The 23740-nt window shown below is 35.9% G+C and overlaps 1 protein-coding gene across 22 annotated transcripts in view; it reads right to left on the bottom strand.

Moving 5' to 3' along the window:
• The window catches only part of NRXN1 (neurexin 1), a 671565-nt gene that overhangs the window by 359227 nt on the left and 288598 nt on the right, over positions 1 to 23740 (bottom strand). For all 22 annotated transcript variants that reach the window (XM_088161001.1, XM_088161002.1, XM_088161013.1 and 19 more), the window contains one exon: positions 2856 to 2978. In XM_088161001.1, the coding sequence (XP_088017127.1) occupies positions 2856 to 2978 (123 nt within the window). The remainder of the gene's footprint in view (positions 1 to 2855; positions 2979 to 23740) is intronic.

The following is a 23740-nucleotide window of genomic DNA, read 5'->3' as shown; positions in this document are numbered from 1 at the left end:
CCCCACTATATTAAATGTATTTCTTTCTTGAGCATAGTAATAAAAATGTTCCAGAATCTGGGCTCACATCTCAAATATCCCTCCAACATTCAGTTCTACAAACATGCAAACAAGACTTGAGGTTTCAAGTAATGCTCCACAGGATTTTTAAATGCAGCAATGAAGTAAAAGAAAATGTAGTTTGGGCTTACAAGGTTGGGGATTTGATGATTTTTTTTTTCTTTTTTTTTTTTACTTTTTTTTGTCTGGTTTTGGTTGTTTTCTGTTTTTATTTATTTCTTTTTTAAAGTTTCTCAGGTTTATGGAAAAACATACAAAAGGGCAATTGAAATTCTGTTCATAAGCATAAGCTATTATGTAATCCAAATTTAGTGACCTTCCAACCACTTTTATTTTCTATACAGTCTTAGAAAATAAGGTTCATCAGGGCTGGAAGTATTTAAACTCTTCTATGATGAGTAACTTCTTCAAAATCACCTTCATGGCTTCCAATGCAAGCTAGTTATGACTCTGAATTATATTATGTATCCATGCACACATTATGCATTTGTCAAAGAGAACCAAGCAAAACTCACAAATGAACAAGTGGCATTTTCTAATCTGTAAAAATCGGAAAGACATACTGAATTATGTAATGGATTTTCCTCCAGTTTAAGCTTTCTGGATCCGATGTGGTTTCTTTCATATACGGCATAGGAAATGGAATCAAAAAAGGAAAACAATGTGTGGCAGGGGAAAGCTGGAATTTTTAGTAGGAAGTCAGTTTACTTCCCTATTTACCTCATAAAACTATAATAACCTTTCACATGAAAAATTAAGTGGTTGTATTTTAACCAAATTTCTGATTGTTGGGGCATCTTAAGAAAAGTTCTAAGCAGTTTGGAACAAGCACACTTTAATCTCATATGGCAACCCTTTCCATATCCTTTGGGAAATTCAAAGCTACAGTACATTAAATTCTATTACACACACTTGAAATTTAAAATTTTAAAGGCTTTAAAAACACTCAGTGTTGAAAAAACCCGAAAACAAGCAAAAAACCCCTCCACCCCCCAAAAAAAAACCAAAACCAAAAAATCTCACCACTTACACAACAATAAAGATTTTCTTTGTATGAAACATGACATTCATGGAACTAAGAGCAGATTACCCATATTTAAAGTTCCCTCTGTTCCTTGTCATAAGGCAGTTTCCCCCTCACTGGTGGAGGAGGCCACAGATTGGCCATGCAGATTCCTACAGGGAGTTTAGGAAGTTTAGGATGTCTTTTTCCGTCCAAAATAATGGGATGAGTTTCTCCTTTTGGATTAATAACATTAAACATCTGCGGATTATGCAAATGAAGACGACTTCCAGTTTGAAGAACTGAAAGGGAATTCAAGTCAACTGGCCATTTTTGGATGTAGATACTGGGTTGAGGAAAGAATAAAAGTGTTGCACCAGAAAGCTGGACCCAGCTTATGTAACCTGCAGTATTTGTAGATTAGAACTCTGGCATGAGGAGCCCAGGAATTGTGCATTTGGATCTTGCACTGGATTTTGATTTAAACAATTTTCTCTATATTAGAATCTGTCTCGAGTGGCAGCTGAAGCAGCAAGATTATAATATTTTATAGTATACTTCCTCCCATACTATAAATCTATTATCAAAAAGAAAATAAATTATTTAGGCCATCTACATTCTTAGGAAAATTACCCTAGGTATCATAACATAAACAGACTTCAGCTCTAGAAAATATATTGGTAATTTCTGATTCTAGAAAATGTGTTCTTACAACTATATTAATTATTTTTCTACCAGTTATACGACCCTCAGTGTTCTGCTGTGGTGAAAAGGGACTATTAAAGAAGTTACACTCTTTAAAAAAAAACCAAAACATTTTACTTGTTACCATTCAAATAAAACTTAGAACCAAGGATAAAAATTGTTGAATGCCACACAAAACCAAAGGATAATTCTAAAAAGCTAACAAAAAATTTAGGCAGATTCTGCTGTGCAAAAAGCCAGATCAGTTGCTATTTACAACATGCATGTAAGCATTGTCTTGTACAGAACAAAATCAATTCTCTATTAACATTTCTTATAATATAAATATAGAAATAAATTTCTATCATCTGCTAGCATGCATGTCATTTTTTTTCTCCCATCCCAACTGCTATTTCAGTATTTGAGAAAAACATGCTGTCTAATATATAATTATTGAGGACAGTTGATGCAAGATTCAAACCATAGTAAAATATCCTTCAGACGTTTATTAAATTCTTTCTTCCAGCAGTGGCATAGAGTATAGCCCTAACAATGTGTGGCCAAAAGCAGCTTGGTTGCCTTCTCATTAGTGATGTACCAAATCACTTCTCTCCAATCATTGTATAAAAGCATTCATTTAAGTCAGCATGAAGTTTTTCATTAATTGCAATAGCAACCTTAGAGCAACATCAATATCAAGAGTAATAACACACTTCTTGTACCAGCATTCCAATATGCATAGCGTGAATTTTGAATCTTACCCAAGAAAAGGGGGAAAAAAAGCATCTGTTTCTCTCAGATAAAGTAATTTTACTTCTGGGTGGGTTTTTCTTTTTTTGTCTTTTTTTTTTTTTTTTTTTTTTTTTTTTGTTTTGTTTTGTTTCGGTTTGGTTTGGTTTTTTTGTTTGTTTGTTTGTTTTGTTTTGTTATTTTTGTTGTTGTTTTGGGGAGGTTGTTTTGGTTTTTTGTTTGTCTATTTTTCGGGGGGGAGTGTTTTGGTTTGGTTTTTTTTGTTGTTTGTTTTTTTGGATTTTGTTTTTTTTGTTTTGGTTTGATTTTGTGTTTCCCCCCAACAAGATGGAATCATGGAATCACAATGCCACAGTACCTGTCACGGCCTGCTGGTCATCCACCATTAACTTTAAACCTTTTCCTCGCCGCACCACACGCACTGTGTGCCACTCATTATCATTGAGGTTATAGCCAGCAAAAAGGGTTTCTGGGCCTTTGCCTGTAGGACATGCCAAACAGTCATTATGCAATCTTTAAAGCAGTTTACATGTGAACCTCACAGAGAAAGAGAGAAACAGAGAGACTGGCTGGGCAAATGTTAAAACTCATCAAAAGTCACATCAAGCAAGAAAATTACCAAGTATAAGCAAAAATATAGAGCTACTATATACTGTATACTATAGAGCTACTACATTAACACACTTCTAATGTCTATTTAACTATGTAAACACATTGTATATGCACCAGGTTTTCATAAATAGGCACAGTCAACATGGATTTAATTATTCACTTTTCAATATCATACAGTTCTTTAAGAAAAGGGATTATGGAACCAAAAGAACTTCAAATATGGATTTACAAGCCTGGATTTTTGCTCCTTTATTAAAAATAATTAGGTAGAAAATATAAAGTGGTAAATGCGTATGCATGTGTGTTATATTTTTCTTAATCTATGTCCACTTCTCTGTTTGTTTAGCTTCTGTTTATTAGGATTTCTCAGAATATTATCTATTACCTGATCTAGATGACTTGCTAATATTCAGATCCAGTACCTTCTGCTGTTAGCAGATCTTCCAACCATACTTTCCCTTTTCATTTATTGGATATGGTTTTTTTTGAAATCTGCTATTTTTGTCAGCAATGCACCAAACACTTTTAATGAAAATTCATGTGTACAGCACAATGTACTCATGATAATCAAACTATCCACAAACCTAGGAAAAAGGATACTTTTAATGCACAGGAAAAGATTTCTCATAAGCAAAGGATTATGGAAATTGTCCCTTGTGCTGTTGACCAAGAAGTGAAAGAGAAAGAAAAACCCTGACTTTGTACTGCCATTGATATGAATAGATGATAGACCAAGTGCTAAACCAATCAATCAAAACTCATGTGGTGACTGTCCAAAAGGCAAAGCTAATCAGCAATATACAAATTGCATTCTTGTAGAACAGAGACCTCCCTGGCCTGGTTTTTAGTTCCTGTGGCAGAATAAATGCTGCTGGTAACTAAAAGTTGTCAATTAAATTCTGGACTCCTCTGTGCTAGAGAAACACAGAGCTCCTGGAGCTGGTCCAGAGGAGGGCTACAGAGCTGATCAAGGGACAGGAGCATCTCTCTGATGATGAAAGGATGAAGGACTGGGCCTGTTCAGCCTGGAGAAGAGACACTGAGAGGGAACCTCATCATTATTTGTCACTGTCTGCAGGGAGGGGTCAGAGCATGGACCAGGCTCTGCCCAGCAGTGCTGGGCAATGGGACAAGAGGACACAGGCAGGAACTGAGGCTCAGGAAGTTCCACCTGAACATGAGGAACAGGTTCCTTACTGTACAGGTGGCAGAGCACTGGAGTAGGTAACCTGCTTGAGCAGGGAGGTTAGAGGAGGTTGAGCAGATGCCTCACTGTGGTTCTTTCCAACCTGACCCATCCTGTGATTCTGTAAAAGAGATACATTATAAAATAACTTTTTACATGGAAACATTAGGGTTACCCTGAGTCAGACCATTACCTGCACTGTACCCTTCCAGGTGACTCTATACCACATGTCAGTCTTGCTCTGAAAGGGACATGCAACTAGCTCTGAAACTCTTCCACTTTTCTCTTGGGGTTCTTTTCCATTCAGCACAGGCTAACTGTGATGAGTGAGATCTGTTAATAAAATCAAAGCCTTTCTGACTTCATAACTGCACAGAGGGAAAAGGACACTAAGAGTTTGATGTAGCTGTTCAGCATATTGGACAGTTTTCATCTCAGATGTTTTCCATCTTCTGTCAGCATTTTTAAAATTGCTGCTAGTTTTTTGCCCTGCTTTTACATGCAACCTTTGCTATTTTGGGCATGCCAAGGGATCTCCAGGAACAAAAATGCAAAGCAAAGGCAGTGAGAGTCTCACAACACTGTTTCTCTGTCTCTCTGTATTGACACCAAGCTAGGAAAGATGTTCAAACCCAGCAGAAGCAGATGATTGGGGTCAACTACCTGAATCATTCTATTCCCTAAATGTTCGCTTTCTTTGACAAGAGAAAGATCAGTTTTGCATAAAGCTTAAGTGACTAATATTCTCTTTGAACGTTCTGGTATAGATGCAGTGACTAAAACTTTAAGCTATTTCTTTTAGGCACTTCAATGGAAACAACTTCTACCTAGATTTGGAGACAACAGATTTATAAAAAATGCTGAAATAACATGAGCAAAATCTTAGTGAGAGTCAATAGGCCTGCTTAGGCATACACCATTTAATATTATTGTAAACATATTCATATTTATTTGTTAGTCCAACCTCCTTTTTTTTAATTTTTAAAGTAGTTGAACCACTTAGTCTCCATTATGTCTCTTCAGATTTCTAAAAGACGTAAAAGCATATGCAATTTTAATTTACTCTCACATTAACAATCCTCTGTAGTGTTCCTTTCGTGTAAATGTGCCTCAGTGTATACTAACATCAAATCTAACTTGGCTGCTCACATTTGCAGGCAAATCTATCTATTCCCTTTTAATGGCTGGGGGACTTGTAAACTCTTCCTGTTGTAAAATTAAATGTGTGTTTTCCAATGCATCAGTCTATTTTCCTTGCAAGAGTACTCCAAGTGAAAAAATCAAGTCAGAACTCCGTGTAAACTGCCTGTTCCCACTGCACATAATCCAAAAGAGGATTAAGGAGACCCCTGGTGAAAGGGCTTTGAAAAGGACAAACCTTGGTATGACACACCATGGGAGCAGTGCACTTAAAAGAGTCCTGGCCTTGGAGAAACTATCACTTACATGAAAAAGAGACCTTTCTTTCCTGGGGCAGATCTCTAACAGAGAAAAAAGGCTTTTGATTTGCCAGAGAGGGTACAAGAAACTACAAAATAGCAAGGTCCAGTGCCCAGGGACTGTGTATCTCCCTGTCCCATCATGCTGCATCTCTGCAAAGTAGAATAGTTTTCCATGGCAGTTGAGGAGGGAGATAAGGAAGGATGGATGCTCACCATTCCAGTGCTAATGCAGTGCTTGTGCTGCTTCCTGGCCAAGGACATGCTTTCATACAGAAAAGCAACAACTATGTTTGTGAGCAGAGTATTTAGGAGAAAATTGTCTAAATACTTAAACACAAAAACACGTAGGAACCCCTTGATACCACAAGACTACCAGAACTGCAGAAGAAAACTCTTAACATACCTTGTTAAATGGCATTGGTCAACCTGAAACATAGTTCATATTAGTACTTTCCTCACTGACTTTCAAATATATTGACCTGAAATTAATACAAACATCATGTTGAGATCACAATGATACAGAGTCTTCTTGTGCCCTGGTTATAGTTCTTATGGTGAATCTACTAGAAATTCATATCCACTAAATGATTGGCTTGCCAGTGGTATTCTGACTTTAGACTGATCTGACTCCATTTAAATCACACCAGCAGAAAGTGTTCTTAAATGAGTGTATTTAAATAAGAATTGGCATACTGTCACCTTTTTTTTTTTTTTTTTTTTTTTTTTTTTTTTTTTTTTTTTTTTTTGCAAGGGGCAAGGGGCTTTCTGGGCTTAAAAAAAAGAATTGTTCTATATCTCTGACAAAAAGAAAAACAAGAGCCCAAATTAAAAGAATACACATATATATATATATACACACACACATACATACATATGCATAATTTTGTTTCGTTTTACATGGACTGATACAATTGTTCCAAACTTATGTCCCTCCACTCCTATTTCCCATACTGTCCTTCCCCTGGAACTCATCTGTCTGTTTCTAGACAAAGTTATTTTGCTTCACACACCCTGCCAGCACCGGCTCACTTTCTGAGCTACTGATTCTCTCAGATACTAAAACCTTAATCATAAACCTTTTCTTTCTGAGATAAGATGCAAACTGGAAAAAAAAATCCACTAAGTATTTCCTCTTGCTTAAGTATTAAATTTATTATCAACGTCTATGTTCAGTTCTTTTCCTATTTTTAAAGGCTTAAATCACTACCAGATTTTATGCATCCTTAGAGAAAATGGATAGTACCAAATAAAAGAAGCACTGGCACTTTTATGGCTGCCACAGTTTGCTCAGAGTCCATCATGCCAGTAAAATTTCCACATGCATTTAAAAGCAGGTAACTGCTAGTACAAATGGCTTTTTTACAAAGCAAAATGCAGACTGTGCAGTCAGTCAGTACAGGTACAAATCTTGATGGTGCAATTCATTATGAACTAGGACATATAAAGGCCCAAACATTCTCAGTTATATGTTTACTTTGGCATCCAAAGCTGAGTTTACTTTGTTGTCAGCATCTCAGGTGGAACTTAACAGACCTTTCAAAGTAAAAGGAAAAAGGTTTGAACCTCCCAAAGAAAAGAACAAATCACATTTCCAGTGCACAGAATATTATAAATGTTCTCTGGAGATTCCTACTCTCTTCACTCCCTTGTGAAGAGCTTATTCAGCCTAATTCAAGTGCTGAAGATTTGCTGAGTTCCAACCAGTCAGTCAATTAACTTTAATACGTGAATTTTTTCCTCATGTAGATATCTATCCTGCGATGCTTTACTTTTAACCAACTACTTGAACAGAACTGATGATTTTGAAAGAAGATACTAGCTCTTGCATTCTAGCAAAACCTGTTCAAAATGAGTTGTCTGAATTTGTTTCTCACAATGGCATCCACCACTACCATTAAGGCATATACCAAAATGCTCAGAGCATTCAATTCTGCCATCAAATAGATATGAAACATGAAATATAGAAAGAGGCACTATAAGCAGAGACTAGGAAGGGAGACTAGGTATAGGGAATAATATACTAACTAATGGAACCCAAGCCAGATACAGGCAAATCACTACTATTTATTTATTAGTCAGCATATGAAAGATCAGTGGTTTCAGCCTGGTTTGCTAATAGAAAACTGTGCATACTACAGCTATCAGTTCCAGGTGGCATTTAGACAAAAAGACATTTGGACAAGAAGACAAAACCCTGAGATCAATTCACTTAATAGAGAATGTTACTTTAAGTCAGAGTTGTCAAGACTTTAGCTGAAATAATAAATATTTTATGATTCAACTTGCTATCTATAGGCAGCTGCATGGCTCTGAGAGACACCCAAGAGTGTAATTGTAAATACCTGGTGCAGAACAAGAGGACTTTTTGCCATCTCAGTTATCCTGCTTACCAGAGTAAATTTAACATGCCTCTAGTTTAGGCTTCTGTTCCAGCACTCAGCCTGACTCACAGTCACTGTGCAAACCTCATGAGGCATCTGCATTACATATCAGGCTGCAGCACAAAAAGTTCAGGAGAGATTCCTCCAGAGCAAGACACAGAAACACAAGACACTCAGGGTAAGGCATCTTAACCTTCCCCATCCTTTCTATGGCCGGCTGCAGAAACATTACTGGTCTTCTGAAACACTCATTAGCACAGCTGATCTTAAAAAGTCAATTAATATAGAGAATCAACTGTATTTTAAATGGCTGTGCTTGTATCATCCCGAAATTCCCTGGCTAAACAGGTTTCTTGCCAACAGAAAAATTGTATTGCTTTTTAAATATCAGAAATGTGTAGCAGGTTATCATTTACAGCTAATTGATAGGGTAACTTAAAAAAAAAATCTAATTGCAAGCCAAAGAAATTTTGTCCACGGTATTTTCTCCCTGACAGACTGATATGGAAAATTCCACAAGAATAGCACATTCAGTGAATTGTATCAAGAAAAACATATCAATCTTGCATCACTTGATCCAAATGTTTCAGCCCACAATAGTTTTATTATAGTCAAAATTGCTTTTGGCAATCTGGGTAATGTATTGGCAGTTAAGGGTATTTTTTATCCATTTTTATATACAAAATTTGACATTTCAGAAATTAAAATGAAGGGGATTGGAGTTGCTAATATCATTTGTCAGCCTTCATTCCAGCTGTAAGAATAGATTTGCTCATATTCTTTAGAATAACAGGAATATAATATTAAATATTTCCATCGAGGCATATCTATATTTCTCATACAGAAATGCAAAAAGCTAAACAAGATACTTTTGAAAATTCTACTGGCTCCTCTACATGTCCAAACTACAAACAGACTGCATTTAATATTGATCTAGTTCACTAGCAAGGAGAAAGAGCATGCACAGTGAATTCACTGGGGAAGAAAAATCCATGCAGGGATATAAAAACAACCAATCCAGAAATCAAGCACCATATCCAGCTCTGAGGGCACAGAGTTTTCATTTGTTTGGTTCTTTTCTCTCTTTTTTCCAAAATTGCTTCCCTGACGATAGTCTGAGTTGCTGTGCATTTCCCCCCTCCCAGCTTTGTCGTTTTTTTGGAAACTGTTTAATTTGGGGTGCAATATCACACATACTCATCCATTTATTTCTTTTAAGCTGTGAGATATTCACTGTGACACAGCTGATGTCTAAACAGAGCCAGAACACAAGCAGATCTATTGGACTAAATTAAATCTAAGGATTCTGACAAGAAAGGTGCTGATGATGAACCACTGCCTTGTGAAAGCCTATTATCTACAAATAGATAGTACTATTTGGACCAGTACTCAATTTCAGCAAAATGGAGAAAGAAAGAAAAACATCAGAAAGTAGTAAATTTTAGAGTTGCAAGTCTTGGCCTCTAGACATCCCTGCTAGACTAAAGGATATTCAGAAGACAGAAGCTCTCAAAAGTGTGCCTTGCTGGTCAATTTGAACTGTATTTCCATGAAAAAAAAAAGGAGTTTTGAAGTTGCAATTACAGCTTTCTGTGAACTCAGAGCACATGAGAGGATAAAACTGGTCTTGTTACTGCATTATGAAATGTCTGACCCATTTTAGAGATGTCTCTCCATGTATAACTTAAAACATTTATGGCTTAAAATCTGTTGCATTTTAATTTAGTTTTGTAACTCATCTATCTAAGCAAGTGAAACACAAATAGCCCTAAGGACACGTAATTTTCCTTTTTCTTGGAAATATTGAAAGAAAAGTATCTTTTAAAAGCAGCTAAACCCAGAAGTCAGCTAGATTCCTGTATTTTTAATAAGAGTGCAGTTTCATACTGTTCTCTGAGGATCATGACTATCAGAAAATGTGCTAAAGGTGCTAAAGGTTGTATGAATCTACCCTAAGGCCCTGAACTAAAGCAAAGTCAATGAACTTGAAAAAATATGGTTGTTGCTTTGGCAGCTCACTGCTGGATGCTCTGAGACACTTTTTCAGAAACCATGATGAACCTGACAAATGACTTTGCTGTAGGTGAGGTGAGCCTGAACTTTCAATACATGGCAATTCTATGCTAATTCAAAGAAAACTTGAGTGCAAGATTATTTACTTTGTATTTACTGCAGGTAAAGAAATGTGCACTTACAAAGATTGTGCAGCTTTACATCACACTGTAAGGTCATATCCTGCCTTGAATCAGGTTAAATTTTTTTAAATGCACTCAAGATTTATCAGTGTGAGCTGGCATTCAGCAGATTCACTTGCACAAACTACTTGTGTGGCTTTAGTAAATCTTAATTTGTTTTCACATTAACTTGACATGGCTGCTATAATGAATACTTCACAAATTTTAAGCTGAATATAAGTTTGAGCATTTTGTTATAAGTCAAACTTAACACAAACATTTTCAAGTCAATATAATTGACTTCATTCTACCTAAGCTAGTGCTGTACATTAGGAAAGCAGCAATATCACAAGCCTTCTATCCCATTTGATAACTAAATTTATTTTTTCAAATATCATCCACCACAAGCTTGCATATTACATGAAAAAGAAAATGAGAGATTTAAATTCCTTTAAAAAACTGATATTCTCCCACACAGGATTTTTGCATTACTCTGAGTTTTCTAATTCCAAAAGCTTGTTTCAATGGAAAGGGTTTTTTAGGTCTCATTTAACAAAAAGTTTGTAGGACTGATGGAGAAAAGAATGGCTAATTCATCTGGAGTTATTAGTATTTACCATGTCCCTCTCTATAAAAAGAATAGCATTGAAAATCATGAGAACTGATGTGGGAACTTGGGAACACCTGTGTAAAATAGTACTAAAACTAACATTAACCCCCAATTTTAAGCAATATTGAAATTCAATTTTTTAAAAAGTAAATATTCATTGTTCTAACATTACTTTAATGGCAGCCAGAATCTAATATTCATTAGTTCTGTATAAATTCAGAGTTTTATCAATACTACTGATTTGTGAGATGTGGCTTAAAGTAGGGGAATACAGCAATCCTAAGATAAATTGAAGTTAAGTTTCTCCTTTCCCAAGAAGGGTTCGATGTTTATATCAGCAGACTCTTTATTCTGGTCTTTACTACCAAACCAAAAGACCTAAACCTTAAAAAACATGGAGGCAGAAATGTACATTTCCCTGTTGTGGATTTCTAGGAGCAGCAGGAACATTTCTCTAAGTTTTCAAAGAAATGGAGTGTGCTACACCTGATAATCTCCATTTCCTTAGATATGAGCTCTACAAGTTACTGTTCAAATAAAATGGCCTTAGCTTCCTGGGGAATTTTACTGTCTCCTCTGAGCCCAAGAGATCTGGAGGAATTATGACTTGGAAGAAGGATTTCACAATAAGATGGCTATCTAAATAACTTTCATAATCTGGACCTTGATCGCTGTCATTCAGGTGATAAAAAAATAAATGAAAAATATTGAAACAAAAGTGCTCCAGGCAACAGATGCAGCTGATCTCCAAGTGAACCCTTAGGAGGCTGAAGAACCTTCTTTCCACTTAAACCCAGTGAAGTAAAAATAACCTAACTTACAGCAATCTTTGTAGAAAAGGTAGGTACACATTTGATTTTTTCTTTTTTTTTTTTTTTTCACGGAGGGAATTGGAATATTTGTTGTACATTAGCTAGATTATAAGTGACAACAGGAAAAAAATGCAGAAACAGATTTGACATATTAGCCTTTCTGACACTGATATTGACTGTGCCCATTTATATCAAAACCATGGCTGTCAAAACTCATATTTTAAAATATAAGTAAGCACAACTTAAGTATGCTTATCCATAATTTACCTTTTTCATATAAAAAAATCTTTATGTTTAGTTAAATTAACATAACAAAAAAAAAATTTCCTTTTACCCTTATATTTTGCACAATGTTCTTAAGAATAAGCAGATTGGAAACTAGCTGGTGTGGAAACGAAGAGAATTTGGACTGTGACTTTATTTTAAGAATAGGCTCCTCTTGACTTACAGGTGTCTTCATCCCAAAAACAGTTGTTATAAAATAGTTACAACTAAATCTCACACTCATATCCTTTATTTGTTGTTTGTTTGTGGTTTTTTGTAATTTAAATCCTGAATGATAACATTTTGCCTAATTAAGAATAACGAGAATAATATTTAAATAATATTTAAAGGTTTATTATTGATTATTTAACTTTTAAAATATTTTTATAACCATCACGGATCAAAAAGCACAATTTCTTGACACTGCTTATTCTTGAATGCTTCTAGGAAGATAGGAGTCAAGGAAGGAGGACTAATATAGACATTTCAGATTGTTTTCAGAAATTAAAAAAGGATGAATACAAAGGTAGATCGCAGTTCTATGCTCAGCCTCCAATGACTTTGGTGGGTATACTCTTGCATGCCTGAGTAGAAAAGCATAACTTTAGTTCATGGCATTGTTTCTACCATTGAGAGAATATTTCCAATGCTCTTGTACCATTTATCATCTCTTTAGGATTGTGCTCAGCATCAGCTAGTGACAATTTTTTATTTAACAAAACAAGTAAGCTTCTTGACAGAAGTGCCTACTTGCACTTTCTTAAGGTGTGCTCTGTGTCTTGATTTATGCAATTTTAGGGAATCAAGAATCCGTGTTGCTGACTTTCAGAGGTAGTGCTGCTCTTATTCACAGCCAATTAGCTCGTCAGCTGAGTTCCTAAGTGTCTTGTATCATGTCAGTGATGGTGTCAGCTGTCTCCTGTTAGCTGGAGATGCAAGAATACTTCTTCCCCCCAGAGCAAATGGTGTGGTCGTTTCCTCCCAGGAAACAGCAGACTTGCTTTCAAGCTGCTGAAATATTACACAGCAAAAACAGCAGAGACAGTTCAAAGTATACCAGTAACCACAACAAAAATTCAGCAGGTAATTTTCACCAATATTCAACAATTATAGAGCTTAAATTTTGGTAGAACTGTAACTCCTTAAATGGCAGTGAACATGATTGTTATTTTTTATTTCTGATCTCATTTCCACAAGTCAAATATACAGTTCATGGCATGTAAGTGAAAGATGGAATTGTTGACTTACCTATTTGAGCTTTCTTTTCCAGACAGATTTTAATACTAATGAGAAAAGCCTTAACGTGCAGAGACAGAGAGGAACTTTTACCTAATGAAATTTTATTTTTGCATACATGCAATTCACTCCCTGGAGGAAAATCTCACAGAATATAAAATGAATGAGAAATAATACCAAATAATTAGTATAAGCTACATGAACCACAGCTCCCTTTTTTCTTTAATTGCTTTTCCTCATTCCATGTCTTGGTCTTCATCTTGTGTCTTGTTGCTTCAAGACTGCCTAGACAAATAACTGCTGAAGAATTCCTTGCACACTTCCCAAAGGGAACTGCATCTCAGAAAGCCAACTTTATCTTGATGTCTCAGCTCAACAGAGCAATATCTCCTTTGAAGTGACTGGTCTGATGGATTGAGGCCTAGAAATCAGCTGGAAGGGAGCATAAGTTAACCTCTTGACATGCCATCCAAAAAAGTAATGTGCTTGGATGGAAATTTCAACAGCTACCTGAATATAATTCATTAAAGTTATTGTCAAGAAGAGATAATAAGGAAGCAGTTATGTGGTTCCAGTAATAAGCTACTGAGTGCTTAAAATGTTATGATAGATGTTTCATGCATTTTAATAGACATAAATGCAAAATGTGCTAGATACAGAGTAAGTGCTTTTAATATAAGTAACTGCTCATCAGTGACATGCACTGGGTAGATGTTTTTAATGTTATCAGCTCTTCAAAAAAAGCACATTGAAAAATGAATTACTGTTCTTATAACATTAATGAAGAATAATGTTGTAGCTGAGAGCTTGCTGGGCTCCTTCATCAAGACTGAACTTATGAAACGATGCCTTGCTGCAGAGAAGTGAAGCAAGGATAAAAGAGCCACCTTTCTGAAAAAAACCACGGAACTAAAACTAATACATACTTACACAAAGGTTTTTTGCAGATGCAGTAAAGGAGGGGCCATCAAAATGCCACAGATGTCTCAGAAACCAGATTTAGTGAATTTGTATTTATGTACATAGGTAGACAACTCAATATCTGTGCTACATATGGAAAGGACAAAAGCTCTATGCCCATGTGCTGTTCTCTGCTGGCTATAATCATCTTTCACTGGTCTTAGTGCTGAAAGAGTAGGATAATTCCTTACTGGAGATTTATTCCAGCCTTCCAACAGAATAAATATAGAAATGCAGCAAAATAATTTTAATTTATGCGAAATTTTAGTTTGGAACCCTTCTAATTTTTCCTTTCTTTCTTTGATGAAGAAGAGGGAGCCAAACATTCCCTGAGCAGCTTGGCTCCTCCTCATCAGACAAAGCTGAGGAATAGGATCAGATCTGACTCTCACTGAAATTAGTTGCACTTTTTTCGATCATTTAGAAACAGTATCTATTAATATGAGAGGGACAGACAGAAACTTGGCAATTCCCTTCAACATATGCCAGACCTACTGCAATGCTCACTGGCTGTGCTTGTGAGAACCAGACACCACATTCCAATTTCACTCTCTTTGATTCTGTTTCCCCCTTCCCTTATTTCCAACCAAATGCATGTCCATTCCATTAAAAAAATTAAAATAATCACAAACACTTATTCTGTGAGTTCCTTACAAGTGTATATTAGGACAGAATGACAGCTGTGAGCATGTGATGTGCTGATCAGAAAAGCAGTATCTACTTGCAGAGAGATGGCAATTTGGTTGGTTTTCCTTGAAAAGTTCTTGAGATAACAGAGCACCACTGAATTACTAAAGCTTTGTTTTTGGAAAAAGGCCTATTCACTTACTTAATAGATTTAATTTCTTTCTGAACTAAACTATTAATGATTTTAGTATCTTTTTACACAGATTTTTTGGAAAAAAAAACCAACTAAAAAACAAGTATTTTTCCATTCACCAAAAATAAGTCTTCCAACTGTAGTATTGCAATACTACAATGTTTCTCCATAGAAATTAAATTTATAAGCACTTTTAAATGTTTTCTGCAAACATATCAATAAATGTTCCTTTCAAGAGCCTTATATCTTAGAAACAGAGAGTCCTAAGAAACACAGGCAGAAAAAGCAAAGAAATGTGTTTTTACATGAAGTCTGATATTTTTAATCTGTGTATAAATTTAGAAACATCATCAACTCACCCATGCTGAGTTATTGCTATTTTTTTCTTAATACTGAATGCCAACAATGAATTTCATTTTTAGAGAGCTATAGACCAAAATTTCTGGCGAGAAAGCTCTTATCACTAAGTGAAAAAAAAAAAAAAAATTATTCACAATGCTTAGTGAACATAAAAGAGCCATCCTAATTAATGGCTTACCCTAGTTTGACTTGATTTGACAGTTAATCAAGAAGATTTTTGAGAATTTGTTGAAATACTGGCTTGTGTCATCTGCTGCCATCTGTGTGTTAACACTCTAATTTTCATGGAATCTCATTACAAAGTTTAGAATGACTGTATACCACCCAGTTGATGATAGATTTATATTTTTTCTCAGCCTAATGTTTCTGTGAGTCTGTGATTACTTTCACTAGCAATTTCCTGTTGCTCTGAATAGAGGGTGTAAACTAGTGATGAAATAATTAGGGAAAGAAGTTGTAAATTAAGCTGGGAAATGGCACATAAGACCAGCTAGTTCAGCACTGTGCTTTCAAGAGCAGCACAGAAAAGCAGAACTGCTCTATAGTAATTACTACTCTAACAGAGTCACAGCTTCCAGTGACAGACATGTTTGGGATTTCTGGAGCTGTAAAAACAGCCTTATCTCAGAAAGTCCTTGATGTATTTCCATTTCATTGAAAAAAATCAATTTATTAACCTCCCGCTGCTTCTTTTGGCTGCATAAACATATATTTATAAAAATACATTCATATTCTCTCAGTTTTGGTATTTTTTTTTCCCTAGCATGCCTAGCTGCCCCATGTAGGAAAGCTAATCCATACTTGTAATCCTCCCCGTTGCAGTGACCTGTATTTACCCCATTTAAGTTAATAATGAGGAATGGGAACTGAACACACATGGAGCACTCAGGAAGTGGATAAACCATGACTGCATAATAGCATAATGCTTTCTCTTCTGGTCTTACCTCCTCTCCCCACAGCTACTCCCATCCACTGGGATTTCTGGTCACTTCTGAGCACTGAACTGTTTTACAAAAGCTACTTACAATGACTGCACAATTTCTTCAGCTCAGTGCCACCACGTTCCATTGCTGTGCTCGCATAATTAAGGTTACTTTTTTCTAGCATGAATTACTTTTTGAGTATCGCTATTTAATTCCACCTACCACTTTACTGTGCAGTCATTCAGCATTTTGGAGCCTCTCAGAAAATCCTCAAACATGGCGTTTCATTTGATTTTCTGAAATAATCACATTGCATTTGCAAATGATATCATCTCAGTGTTCATCTTCGTTTCTCAATCACTTAACTAATATGTTAGCAGAGAGTTCTGTGAGAGCAGCTGGGAGCAGAGCTTTACTGTGGAATGACTGCCATGGCAGCCCAGTTCACTAACATGACATTACATTAGCTTTTATATATTCTTCTTCAGAAAAAAATATTATTCAATACCTTTGCTATTACTGATTAGAACAGGATTCCTTATTATCCCTGCAAGATTTGACTCTAACACCCACTTTCTGTCATGGAAAAAAATTGTGAGGATAATTTAAATCACCAGTCCTGAAATGTGATTAAGTCATCTTACTCCTCAAAAGCTAAAGGAAGAAAATATAAAAGTAAAATAAGAGAAATTTAGGACCTGCTATACATGAAAAACTTACTTTCAAGTGCTTCTTCCCATTAAAATATTTAAAAGGCCTAGTCTACTTCTTCTGAAAAGTCCTTTTATGAAAGATTTGCTAAGACCAGTATGAGCTAGACATGCATAGCTCCCTTGCATATAAATCAGGATTTATTAATTCAAGACAGTCTATTCTTACAGATCCAGCACATCCTGGAGGCTGCTTTGTCCCTGTTGGTAAAATGAGAGGCTACGTGCTTGCAGCAATCTCTGCTTTCCTGCCCCTCAAGAGTCCTCTTGTCATATTTAGTGTTTTAGAGGATCTCCTGCTCCCTGCTCCCCATGCAGACCTCAGGCTGAAGGATCAGAGGGAACAACTTCAGTCTACTTCAGGCTGCTCCCTTGGGCTTTGCTTGGGAAACTTTGGCAGCATTCCAGATCTCAGAGCTCATTGATAAATAATCACACTCTGGCCCTGACTCAGACAGCCCCAAATATCCACCAAACTGATAACTGTCTGTACCTGGTGTGGCAAAAATTAAAGCACACACTGAAATTTCACAAATGGGAAGTCTATTCTCACCAATCTTAAAGGAGTTTCTGAAAACATTTAAGTGGTAGTGTTAAAAGGCCTTCACCTGAATGTTAAACTAATGATTTTTCAGCACCAATTAGGACAACTAATTTTGAAATTTACATAAATAGCCTTGTGTTTAAGCTTTTACTGTTGCCTTACTGTTGCTATTGTAGAGCACACTGCTGTGCCTTGAGAAAGCCACAGATATATTTCTACTGTATGTTTGATTAGTGAGGACCCTGTTAAACCAGCTATATCTTTAAAGTACCATGAATAGAATGCATGACTTAAAAAGTCATAAGATGGATGAAAAGAGTGAAAAGACAGGAAAGAAGCATGCACACAAAAAAGGAAAACATCTCTTTTCTAGTCAGAGAACTTGAAATAATATTTAACTGACAGCCTGCCAGCAGACTAATGGCAATTTTCTCCTCTGTTAGCTAAGGAAGAGCAAACATAGATGAGGTTTTATAAGGAACAAGTAGAATGCAGGCACAGAAATAAACTGTATTGCTGTCCTTCTTGTAGGCTGAAAGCACTGATAGAGCAAAGCCCTCAGTCCCCAGGAGCCAACCCTGAAAGCTTTGTTAGAGAGAAAGTATTATAGACCCTTAAATGGTTAGGCAGCATATATAAAGCCTTTATTTTCACTTTAATGAAGGTTTGAGCTTTTTTTCTGCAAATATGATTGTCTCCCATGCCCCAGCTAAGCAGGTTCAGGCAGGGGTCTTACCACTGGCTCTGACAAATTATATGTGCAAGACTGTTCTTCAGATTTCTTCATAATAAGCTAGTGGATTCAAGTTTTCTTATGGTCTTTATTAGTTCAAGATTTCTTAACTACTATAACTGCATAAGGAAGGGGTAAAAATGGAAGCTTTTTAAATAACTTGAGCATTTCCCTGCATAATTCCCATGCTAACCAAAACAGGCTTGAGATGAGAAATCAGTATACCACAAGACTGATTTTCTCAATCACTCACTAAGTGAGAGAACTTACCCTTGGAAGTCCAATATGCCTTCATTGTTACCTTCTCAGAGTCCTCCCTCAAGCCAAGCTATCCATGTGAAATTTCCCAAAAAGCCACAACATAAAATGGATTTCAGACCTTTTTTATCGTATGTGAATGACCCAAAAGCACAGCATCCCCTTAGCTGGCATCCCCTAATAGGTTCCCTCTTCATGATACTCAATGGCTTTTCCTCATGCTGGAAACTCCCTAAAATTTGGCATCAGATACTTCCTAGGTTCAACATCTAGCTTGTTTTATAAGCCTAATTCAGAAGTGAATAATTGTGATGTACTAACTGAAGGTGCACACGTTTACCCAGAAACCTTTCCAACATTTCCCTTCAGTTGTCTGAAATATCACTTCCTCAATGGATATAGATTAAGCATTCCACATATCAAGAAGTGATGTTTCTGCCTTTCTGTACAAAACACGTACTTTTCCAGGATGTTGTTGCTTAGATGTGGGCCAGATGAATTAATTTTGGGATAGCATAAATCTGTGTTGCTGAAAAAATCAATGCACTCTTTCTACTAGATGTTGTTTTTTTTACTGTCCCTGCACCATCCTGCCTCCTCCTCATCCTGTTTTATTCTACAGCAAATGTCAGAAAACCACAGCAAGTAAAAATTAGCAATTTTGTAATTGGTCACTTTAGTCAAATTCATTACATAGACACTTGAACATTTTGTGCTGGCAGAAAAGCAATGGACAATGTAAGAGCAGGACGAGCAGACAGGAACAGAGTTAGAAGAACACAGTTTTTAAAATAAATGATAGTTTTTTTAAGAAACAGACAAAATTCTGCAACACAAAAACCAAAGAATGATATGCAAACTTTTGAAACATGATCAGCAGTGGCCCTGCTGGTTCACTTTACTCTCCTATCATTCAAGAAACAGCCACTACTTTTCTCCAAACAGGTGAGCAAGCAGACTGCAGGAAGAGGTGAATGGCTTAGCAATCACTGCCCCAGTGACCCGATTAATGTGTTGCCCTCACAGGGTATAACCTGTGCAGCACCACTTCTTTCCACTCTCTCTTTAACAGAGAAAGAGAAATTAGAGGTATCTCTCATAACTGGCTTCTGTGGCTGTACAGACTAAATTATGAGCTATCCCTTAATGACTTCAGCCCTCCTGATTATATTTATACAGACAGACTCTTTCGCTTTCAAACATGAACTTTCTACCCGAACTGAGCTGTTTTCAACCTTTGTTCCAAACATAGTGCCTGGAACAAGACAGGATGGTTTTAGTGCAGCTTCAGGACAGAGTACTGAGGACTACAGTGAGAATCTCCGAGTAAAGCAGCAGTTTCCCGGTTTTTTTGCAAACTGTCTATTAGCAACTAGGAGATTGTAATCAGAATTTGATTGAATAGGACCAGGTGTGTTTTCAGTTTTGTTGCATAGCAGCAGATTCTGTTTTTTAGGAAATTATATGAAAAGGGGCCTTTAAACTGTAATTGATGAATGAGAAGTAATCCAATGACTTCCTGTTCTAAATCTGCAAAGTAGAGGCAAAGTTTTAAAAGAATTATTTATAATTATTTCAAACTTTATGCCACAAACAGAGGAAAATTCCTGACTGAACTTGCAGAGAAAGTACCCTGCTGATTTGCTGCATGTCCTCTATGGTAGAACTCTTTTACATATTTTTGCCAGGCTGTCAGCCACACTTAATGAGAGAAAGATCAAAACTTATGCAATCCATAAGCACTATATAAGAAAACAGGCCAAGTACAAAATCTTATATTTTGGGTTGAGCTATGAAATTGAATCATTTTAATGATTTTCTACTGCCAACAACAGCAAAAAGGAGATATAAAAATAATATATTCTAATAATTCTTTTCACCAGATAGTGAAATGTGAAAATGCAATGGAAATGTATTAACGATTTGCTTATCACAGTAGATTTAGGGATATCCATAAGAGCACAGCTGAAGATTCTGGATTTTACAATAAAATGCAGTTTTACAAGCAGTAGCTTTCAAAAGGACGTATAGTCTCCATGTAAGATTTTCTACTGCTTAAAATTCATGTGCACATTGAAAATACAGTGTAATTGAACATCATTGCTAGTTCTTTAATAAATACAAGTCTCCTCTTATTTACCAATAATCTGACAAAGCTCCTTGTCATACCCTGGATTTGTAGGATACTTTGACAAGAAAGAAAAGCTTCAGCAACAGATGTTTCCAAATAGAATAACTTAATCGTCTGTAATGTGCACATCTGCAGAATAGGAAAATTTTAAAAGAATGAGAGTACAAAACAAGGGAAGAAAGGTTAAGGGCTATAGAGAAGAACAGAGACTTGAAATAGCATGTGAAAGCAAAATGAGATGAACAATAAATTATATGGAGAATGGGTGAATAACTAGATAGACACAAGAACGAGGGGTACATGTAAATGCAACCACTGAAGGGGCACTTCGCTGGAAAAACAAACAGAAAACTTTCCAGGCCCAGGAAATTCTTCCTAAACTATGAAGGTGGACACCCAGCTTGAAAACCTGGTTCACACATTCCTTGGGGAATTTTGTACAGAGTTACTACCACAGTACTCTCTGCTCCCTGCCATCCTGCAATTCATAATCATTACTCCTGACAGTCCTATATTTGAATATAATCGAATTCAGAGCCATTGCTCTGTGAGTTATTGCCTACAGAAGAAAAGCTGTGCACTAGAAAACTAACCTAAATCTCCCTGCACTGTGTGCCACAAGCTGAGAAATCTTTCACAGCACCATTCAAAAACCTGTCCTGTACTTTTTGATATTAAACAAAAATATCAGACTGGGAAATGAGAGCCAGCTATTTACCAATTAACATTATTAGTGGTACCAATCAGTAAAAAACCTCCTACAGTCCTTACTTGGCTAACTCATATAAAAATATAGAAAATTTATTTCAAGAAATGATAATGCAGTGATAATAATAAAAACCCTCACAACCCAAAAGATGAAATAATGTGTAAGACTGCAGATGTCTGTGACAAAAGCATATTGAATATTAAAGCCAGCAGTCTTCACAGCTACCTGGATTCTTTCAGATACTAATATTTTGGAATCATTAAAACTGGGAAAAAAAGGAATTTAAATTAAGTCAAGATTCTAGCTTTTAAGGTTATAACAGTGAAAAATATGAAAATATAGCACATGTGCTTTTGTTCACAGGTCATTCAGAAACTGTTACTGAACTGCAATGGAAATTTATTGGGATGAAGTTCTATCTCTAAGAAATACTAGGGAAAAATCTCATTCACTTCAATAGGATTTGCAGCTATATATAATTTATGCTTGATAGTTTGCAATTAAAAGGTAACAATTACTTCCTTCTTTGAAAGGGAGAAATATTTTGGAGCTTTTATAATTTATTTAATATGATTTATCCTTAGGCAATTTTAAAGGATTAGTTTATAAATTCTGTATATAATGTATAAGACCTCTACAGCTATCAACTTATTTTTAACAGAATGATTAATGTAAAAAAATGCTGATACATTCATATTATTTAAAACAATAGAGTTCACTGCAGCTTTATTTTAAATGAGCTCCTCAACCTATGAACACTAATACGGAAGCCACAGCAACTATTTCTGTTCATCAAATAAGTTTTGCCCTTTCTCCTGGTGTCAGCCCCAGCATTGACCTACATGAACCTGCAATTTAAAAGGACCACTTAATTCAGGGCCTGACAGACAATTTAGTTTCATAAACGTGTAGCTCTGAGGAACACAATGAAGCCATTTAAGGATGTACAAACCCAACATTTCAGCAACAGTATCTTCTGACTGACATAAGGGAGAATTTCTAGTCATGTATGGTTTTATGGACACACTGATCTTCTAACCTAGCACAAAATAATTAGCGTGCCACATATTGCTAATCAAACACAAGTTCAGTAGTGACCTGATAGATGATTAATTTTTAAAATTTTAAAAAATTCTGTCCCTCAAACAAGGAAGATGCCAAAATGCCACCTCTTCTGCAAGACAGGACATCAGCTAAAGGTGAAGGGATGAGTAGATATGTAGAAAAAGTTGCTGCCATAATCTCAGCTCTGTCAGCCAACACTTATTCATTTGATCTGCTGTGAGCAGAATGAAGACAAGCTTCAGGAGAAAATGAGAGGAGGAAGAGGTGCAGTATTTTATTTCCTGAGTTTGTAAATCACAGCAGGAGAAGGTGCTTACATTCACATTTTCCCTTTTCTTCTCTCAAGCTTGTTGATGTTCAGCTTAGGTTTTTGGATTTTTAAAAAAATTGTCTCCCCAAATTCAAACCATCATCCTGACCTTAACTCTATTACTAGGCTAGTTGTAATACATAACTCTCAGTCCCAGCACTGAGGTTATATTAACAGGACTAATTTCTAAGTAACAGAAATAGGAAATGGAAAAATAGTTTTTCAAACATGAAAACCAGATTTGCTTTTATCAACCCAAAATCAGGATTGATACATATCCAGCTCTCAGCAGAAAGAAGAGAGGCACTCAACTATCAAAGTGTTTAGCAGCTTAATACTCCAGTTCTGGATGCTGTTGCCTTGAAACAAATTATATTATATTGTCTAATAAGCATTTTAAGGACTGCTTAGAGCAATAATTCTCCGTAATCTAAAAGTTAGGATATAGAAATTGCTAATGAAACATCTGGTCGCTGAAAAACTCCAGTGCAGATAAGAAAGCATTGTAGTACTTACCATACTGAAAGCTCACAAACCCCTGCTCAGTACACACAAGCACCACAGGGAGATGGAATTAATCACCCAAGTTCACTTCTAACAACAAAACCAATATAAACAAACTGTAAAGAAAAATAACTTATGAGTATTTTATACGAAGGATATTTTGTAGCAAGGTTATGTTGTTTCTGTATGAGACCAAGAACTTAAAATGTCTAATCCAATCCAGTAGATACATTGCTCCTCTTTTCAATCCTCTAACTGGAGGCTTATTTGTGTTTGCAGATTCTCTTTTGATCCAAAACTTGCCTAAAAATGAAACCTAGAAACCATTTAAATTTATCTTTGACACATCATTTAATCCAAAAAAGATTAAAAAATGAAAACACCCGTTATTATTATATTGTGGCTTTATTCCTGGGGGGTTTCCTTATGTTAGTAGCTGTTTTCAGAGGGATTTTCTGATTTTATTAAGGAAGTTAAGAAAAAAGCAATATTGCATTTC

This window comes from Sturnus vulgaris, chromosome 3, assembly GCF_052056855.1.
Source record: "Sturnus vulgaris isolate bStuVul1 chromosome 3, bStuVul1.hap1, whole genome shotgun sequence".
NCBI classification, from domain to species: domain Eukaryota; kingdom Metazoa; phylum Chordata; class Aves; order Passeriformes; family Sturnidae; genus Sturnus; species Sturnus vulgaris.
This window is presented reverse-complemented; position numbering and strand designations above follow the sequence as displayed.